This window comes from Cryptotermes secundus, unplaced genomic scaffold, assembly GCF_002891405.2.
Source record: "Cryptotermes secundus unplaced genomic scaffold, Csec_1.0 scaffold250, whole genome shotgun sequence".
Classification (NCBI taxonomy): domain Eukaryota; kingdom Metazoa; phylum Arthropoda; class Insecta; order Blattodea; family Kalotermitidae; genus Cryptotermes; species Cryptotermes secundus.
Window position 1 is genome coordinate 2,793,050 of NW_019738873.1, and position 8,078 is coordinate 2,801,127.

General features: G+C 39.4%; 1 protein-coding gene across 5 annotated transcripts in view; it reads right to left on the reverse strand.

Moving 5' to 3' along the window:
- The window catches only part of LOC111871118 (zinc finger protein 271-like), a 19,535-nt gene that overhangs the window by 9,742 nt on the left and 1,715 nt on the right, over positions 1-8,078 (reverse strand). For 3 of the 5 annotated variants that reach the window (XM_033754116.1, XM_033754115.1, XM_023863952.2), the window contains exons 2-3: positions 5,361-5,528; positions 3,315-3,479 (exon numbers count right to left, since the gene is read on the reverse strand). In XM_033754116.1, the coding sequence (XP_033610007.1) occupies positions 3,315-3,479; positions 5,361-5,528 (333 nt within the window). The remainder of the gene's footprint in view (positions 1-3,314; positions 3,480-5,360; positions 5,529-8,078) is intronic. The other 2 variants (XM_023863954.2, XM_023863953.2) reach the window with 2 other exon arrangements.

Genomic DNA, 8,078 nt, shown 5'->3' on the forward strand with positions numbered 1-8,078 from the left:
AGTTTTCCTTCCGAACATTATTCACCTTTCAGACACGGTGATTTATTCGGTGGCTCGCGGAAGAAGAGTCCAGTTCCATCACCATTTGCCATGTTTTCAGGTTCAAATCCGTTCATTATGGATGGCAATTTAGCTACCCACTCCTCAATGGTCTCACTATTTACATCACCTGATTCACCACAAAGTTCATAAATACTACCTGACGTCTTGTGAAAACTCTCCAACCATCTGTTACACGCTTTGAATTCAGCCTTCCCCAGTTTTAGAGCATCATTTTTAGCATATTCCTGTACAATAGGAGCCGACACGTGGTGATGTCTAGCCCTGACACTGACAAACCACTCCCACACTATTTCATTAAAGTCTTCATTTGCAGTTCTCTTTCCATTTTTCCATTAGTACAATTTCCCCACCCCTTCAAAATGTCCGTCTTCTTCTTTGGAATCTCATACACTTGAGTTTTTCTGATGTTAAACATCTTCATGATTTGCTTAACAGACAATTTATCTCGCTCACTCGCATGAATCACTTTTACTCTGCTGTTAAGATCAAGCACAACTCCTGTCTTTGTAGCAATGAAGACAACTGCTAGACTAAAGTAAAAATGCAGGCCCAGAGCCCTTACTGAGTTAAATTCATGGAAGAGGCTTTTATGCCGTGGTGGCAGGGGCGTGGAGGTATCCCACCACTGCCACCATTGTTACGCCGCTGCTACACCACTGTTATGCCCTTACGTACTTATCACAGGGTGGGTTGGTTATCTCAACGCTGTTTCCACTGTTACGCTGTGGTGACAGGGGGTGTGGGGGTATCCCGCTCTGTCACCCGGTTTAGTATGCTGCCACCACCTTGTTATGTCAAGAAAACTCTAGTAAACGTATCATTGATTACGTCACAAGTCCTGGCTTAACTTGCAATTCGCCGAAGCTTTGGGAGGGGCTGGAGTCGTCAGGGAAGGGGGTAACACTTAAAGAAATGCTAGGTTGAATTAATATCACAGCTCATGCCTATCCTATCTATTTCATTATGTCGCTATATACATACTATATACACACTTTGCCGATGTTCGTCGGTTCGTATTACATTTGATGATGACCTTGTAGCACCACATTAGTTCTATCTCCGGTCACCCCGCTGTCGGGTATTCTACGCCTCTGTAGCTCTTAGAGAACCTAGTCCATCTGGTTAGCACTTTCTCTCTTCGGGGTTGCACTTTAAAATTATCACACTTATTGTTCACGGCTATATGAAGTTGGTTCACTTACTTGAGCTGAAGAAATAGATGCTCACCATCACCAACCAACGCCCACTCACTGCCATCGCTCTCTCGGCGATAGCCTCCGGCTGAACTCTATGTAACTTCATAATATTAAAAAGTCAAAAGATTTTTGATTGATTCCACTAGGGTTTATGTACCCTCTTTTTGTTGATTGGTTGGGTTCCGGGGTGTATTAGCCCGCCCATTCTGACGTAAATTCGGGTCAGTGTGGCCCACTCAATGGCTGTTTATCGAGAAGGGGTTGACTCTTTCGGGTCTACCGCCTTCTACGACTCAGTGTTTTCATCCTGCCATAGTGTTTATGACCTACTTCATATAGCTTCTTCCTCAATGTCAGCGTTATTATGCAGTTGTGCTAGCATTCTGATTACTAAGCTATAGCCTGTTACTCTTCTTTTGCAAACCCAAGCTTCCTGGTGTGTTTCATCATTTCTGTTTCTTAATCTAAAGGTCTAGATATACTTATTCCAAATTTACCCCAAAAAAAACATATCTACTTGTACATAACCCCTGCGCCATTACAGGGGCAAATACTTCAGTTGAATTTCAGTGCAGGTAGTGTAGCAATGTTAAAAATTGATTTGAAGGAGTCAGAGAAAACAAAATTCTGTAGAATGTATAGGATGCCTAAAATTCTTCCAAACAATGCACTCTGGAAGACCGGAAATTTTCCTTATAAAGGCTTATTATGATTTCCGTTTCCCTTTAATACACAACATATTCTTCAGCCCCAAAGTCACAGGACCTGAAAATATTTCTGTTTAAGACAAATTCCGTTTAATAAAGGGTCTGTTTAAGGTAGGTTTTGCTGTATTGAATTTCAAGTATATTAGATTTCCTTAAGAGAAAACAGAAGTGGTACACCGCAAGCAACATTCAACAGACAGCAATCATGCTCACATTTCAGAAAATACTCTTCAAAATCCAGGGACCACAGCAGAGTTATTTCCTGTGCAGAGACCAACACATGAGATATGAAAGAAAAACAGGTCTCCCCCATTTCACAAAGGCAATTCACCCTATGAAAACTGTTCAAAGTGTGAGTTCCAGAGAAGGCCCTCACCATCTTTACCATATGTTTAGTCATAAATAAGCATTAAAATAAAAACAGTTGTACCAGTTTACGATATTTATTGGGAAATAAAACATATGCTTTTAAAATACAATTATTCTCACATAGCCGATGCAACAAAATAAAGCAGCTTCATTATCATGCATATTGTCACACTTTTATGGAGTGTACCTAGAGACGGGTTTCAGATTGGTGGCTGGATTGGACTCTTTGGTACAGTACATGTCTACATTTTACAGTTCACTATGACTCACACACTAGTGTCCACAGTCACTTCTTCACTAGCCACTGCTTGGTAGCAGATTCCAAAACTAGACATACCTTTTCCTCTGGGATCCTGAACCCTCCTTGTACTCAGCTACCAGTGTCTAACAGCAACAGCAAACAATGAGTGAACCACAACAGTCCTCTAAATCACTCTCTAACTCCAACACAGTCAGAGTAAGGGTCAGAATTAGAGCCAATTTAAAGACTGGTGGTTTACCACCAATCAGTTCATCCTGGCACAAGTCCCTTGAGAAACATGACCAGTATTTTCTTTTTCCAACTGAACATTTGCACTTATAGTGCTTACATAACATATGGTGGAGGTACTTAAACCTGCCTCCACATAGAGTTAACTCCAACAGTTAACTGACCCTGTTTATAATATCTCAGCACGGAATGCATGGGAAACACTGTTCCTTGGTTGCACTGAAACAGCTGCTGTGGAAACATACTTGTTTGCAGAGCTGTTACTTAGCAATGACTGTTGAATAGTTGCTTATTTTGCGATCGTAGCCCAGCAACACATCAATATGTCATAATATTGTCCTCCTCAAATCCCTTCTATTATTTCCATCTTTCCAGACAAACTTACCACCTTCCTTACTTTGTTCGGGTCATGGTAAATGAAGTGTACTTAAAATGGGGGATACCTCATTTCTGAAAATCACTTAACATGGACACAGAGACACAGCTCACCTCAGGTTCAGCCTTTATTCTTTGAAATGTTATTGGCACAGGACACTTCTCTTCTTCTGCATCTGACACTTCCTCAGCTTTTAAACTGTTGGCCTCACTTGCATCATGAGAAGCCGGATGTATCTCACTACAGAGACTTCGTGCTTCCACTGAATCTGCAAGGTTCTGTAAAACAAACAATGCTGTACCTATCACGGCTACACATTCACATCCCACACAAGAAATTCTGGGAAGATATTGTGACATCGTGACAACTGGTGTCAGAAGTGGGATTTGGACTTACACACGTGATCAACGAGATTCGAACTCAAGACACGTGACAATTTNTCCCCCCCTCCACTCGGTAACGTAACACGCAATGCGCGGTGACGTAAGACGGCTGGAGGTAATAGCGTTGTTATGTAACACGCCCACACAGCCCCTACATATAAGAGAGCTGCGCTGCTTGCGAGTAGTTAGTTGTAACGTAGCAGTCGACGAGTTGAGTTGTACTGTGGCAGTCGCAGAGATCAGTAGTTGTCAAGCGAGAGTGTGTTATCAACAGTTCTCAAGGCAGCTACCTACAAGTTAGTTCTGAGAGAGTTCTGAGTTAGCCAGCAACCAGTCAGTTGCATTCTGGCATTTGAAGTGTAGTATTTGTGATACTGCAGATAGCTGTGATTGCGAATCTGTAATTTGGGTGATTGTAAGTGCGAATGTGAAATAAAATTCGCTATATCAAATACGGCGTGAAGTTATTTGTCGCGTTATACACCCAATACGTGACAACTGGTGTCAGAAGTGGGATTTGGACTTACACACGTGATCAACGAGATTCGAACACAAGACACGTGACAATTTGGTGTCAGAATTGTTTTACGAACTTGAACACGCCACAAACAGATTGTTGTGCATCGAGTATTTTACTGCTACAACATGGACATGGAAAAGATGATGGAACGTCTGTTGTTCGCCCAGAAGCAAATGGTGGCCAGACTGAAAGCCGATAGGGAGGAAGAGAGAAGGAAAGAGAAGGAAGAGATGGAGGAATGTAGGAAAAAAGACTGAGAAGACTTCCTGGCAAGATTAGACCTCAACCAAAAACAAACCGACATCATGCTGACAAAACTAGACGCCTACCAAGAAAAGGCGTCGGCCGATAGAAAAACCGACAAAGAAGAAATGCTGGCAAAAATGGATGCCAACATGAAATCCTACCAAGAAAAGACGGAGGCCAGTAGAAGAAAAGACAAACAAGATTTAATGGCCAAATTAGACGCCAATCAAGAAAAGGCGGTTGCCGACAAGGAAGAAATAAAGGCGGAAATGCGATCTATGCCGTCAGAGTTGGATGAGACATTCCAACATAAAATTGAAGCAATCAGAGCAAGGATGGCATAAGAAGAGGTCCCCATGGTGTTACCAGTCAGAGAGACGATGGCCTGCCAAGAAATGGAGGCACATTCAGAAGAGCCGACCTCAGCAAACAGGAAACCTGAGGCGGCAGAATTACGAGAGGTACCCGTAGAAGACGCCGAAGTAATGCCGGTCAGAGAACCAAAGAACAAAAGGCATAGGGACCGAAACAAGCGACAAATAAAGAATTCGACACAGGAAAATTGCGGACATGACCAGTATTTTCTTTTTCCAACTGAACATTTGCACTTATAGTCCTTACATAACATATGGTGGAGGTACTCAAACCCGCCTCCACGTAGGGTTAACTCCAACAGTTAACTGACCCTGTTTATAACATCTCAGCATGGAATGCATGGGAAACACTGTTCCTTGGTTGCACTGACTCAGTTGCTGTGGAAACATACTTGTTTGCAGAGCTGTTACTTTGTAATGGCTGTTGAATAGTTGCTTATTTTGAGATCGTAGCCTAGCAACAGATCAATATGCCATAATATTGTCCTCCTCAAATCCTTTCTATTATTTCCATCTTTGCAGACAAACTTACCGCCTTCCTTACTTTGTTCGGGTCATGGCAAATGAAGTGTTCTTAAAATGGGGAATACCTTATTTCTGAAAATCACTTAACATGGACACAGAGACACAGCTCACCTCAGGTTCAGCCTTTATTCTTTGAAATGTTATTGGCACAGGATACTTCTCTTCTTCTGCATCTGACACTTCCTCAGCTTTTACACTGTTGACCTGACTTGCATCATGAGAAGATGCTGCATGTATCTCACTACAGAGACTTCGTGCTTCCACTGAATCTGCAAGGTTCTGGAAAACAAACAATGCTGTACCTATCATGGCTACACATTCACATCCCACACAAGAAATTCTGGGAAGATATTTTTCACCTGTTTTCTCTGATGTGACATGAACCACATAAAAAACAACACATCCAATAACTATTCTATTCTTGCAGATGAGTTCACTGTGACAGGAATGTGTTTACCAATGTTGCTTTAACCTAGCAACAGAGCCGATGCCTACCAATGATAGGAACGATATACACACAGACACACAAGGAAAGTAGGCTTACAACAGATAAACCCTTGGAGGAAAAGTTTTCTCTACAGTCCGGAAGAGGACAACTCTCTGGTCAGAACCATTGTTAAAAGACAGCTGTAGCATACAGAAACTGAGGAGTTTGAACGCCTAATTACTGAGTTGTTCCCTAAGATTGGCCATCAATGAGGTGCTTGTCTTTCAGTTTCACTTTATTTTAAACTACACAGATCATGCATGCCATAGGATATAAAACATGTCAAAACACATAAACACATACATAAAAACAATGGACCCATCAATATGCAATACAGCACAATACAAAATTTGTACATAAAATATTGAAATATGATCAAATTTATGCAGATATACGATTATTGCTGTCACAATCATAAATTAATATATAAGACCTATTAATAATATAAAAGTTTGATGCAATTATCTCCATAACATAACTACAAATACATAATTTAATAGTCCAAATATAATACATTTCACCAGGATTTAAAAATTAGAATATATAACAAGAATTCAGTATATACAATCAGTCATCTCATAGCAAGAACCTTAAAATTTGAAAACTATTAATTAACATATTCCTCTACAGGATAAAAAGAAATGAGCTGTCAGTAAACCATTCATGACCATCTTCATTGTATACAGTCATATGTTATTTAAAACAGATGGTCTGATACATTACCATACTACCATAAAATTTATACCCTTAAATGCCGAGCTACTAGTCAGTGGGTAATTCATCATGTGTAAAATCAACGTAACAAACAATTCAAGATAATATCTGGATTACAATCCTTTGTCTTCTTTATATTGAAAGTATTCGTTTATAGAGACAAAAGAATGATGACATAAAGACCACTTTAATGTAAATATAAAGGTTTTCTCATCACTGACCAACATCTTCATTGATTGTGGAAGATGACTGAACACTTCAATACCTGTTATATAGACTCCTTTATCAAATTTTGAAGTATTAACACTAGGTACATGTAAATTACTTTGGGATCTAGTTGTATATTTATGAATCTCATTATTAAAGTTAAATAAATGTTTATTATTAATTATGTAAAAAGTAATGAGTATGTATATACTGTGAATATAACGCCATAATTTCCAATTTCTTTAAAATATCCCGGCAAGAATCTCTAGGTTTAGTGTTTGTTTTGGTAATAATAATTTTCTTTTGCAAGATAAACACTTTCCTGGCATGAGAGGAGCCACCCCAGAAGATCATGCCATAACTCATAATGTAGTGTACATAAGCAAAATTGATTGGCCTTAACGTTGCAAATGATACATTATGTTTTATATTTTGGAATGCATAGCACGCAGAGGATAATCTACTGATCACTAGGTCAATATGCTGTTTCCAAGATAATACAAGTACATCATCAATAATCAAACCAAGGAACTTAGTGCATGTTACACTGGACATACTTTCCTGATCATAATTAATTATTTATTATATTAACATGATATAATTATTTTCTTTAGACTATTATGAACAAAGCCTGGGTATTGCACTATGTTATCACGGTTGTTATTTACTATTTCACCATTCACTATCACCGGTATATATTTCAACAGTGTTTTTTTTTCTTACTATTAAGATTGAATCTTTGTCTTCTTATTATGTATTTCACTAGAATTAGAAGTCTTTTCATTTACTAAAACAGTTGATTTCATTGTTTCATTGAGGTTAGTCAGAGCATCCAAACGACTGTAAATTCACATGGGTATTTCACTCTAGTCCCTTATCTTATCCATCTTCTCTTTATGTTGATTCACTCGCTCCAGAGTCCCGTTTCTTTCTCCTTGAAGTATGTCGAGTTCAGGACCTTTGTTGTGTTCTATGGTTGAGTTTTTCTTATCATCCTTCTTATCCTCTATATCGGTAATACCAAGCTCTCCTTTTAGAATACCAATGATTTCAATAGCAGATTCGAGTTCAGATGTAATAATATTCAATTCTAATTTCAGCCTTGCACAACTCTCACATTCTTTTACAGTTAATGCTGCAGCTCTTTTTATAACATCTGGACCACCACTTGAAGTCTCACCTGCACTATTATGACTTACGGGCATCATATCACGTCACGTACATTTACACTGTATTGTATTGGCTGTCTCTTCCACCTCCACTTTTCTCGCTATCTGGAGTCAAGGAGTGATACACACACAGCAAGGTGATCACGAAACAAGGAATTTACACAAAAGCTCAGTAAACACATTCCCAAAGCAAAGAATACAATACAACAAGAGAAGAACTGCTGGACACGGTGTTTTCTATGTGGCCTGCAT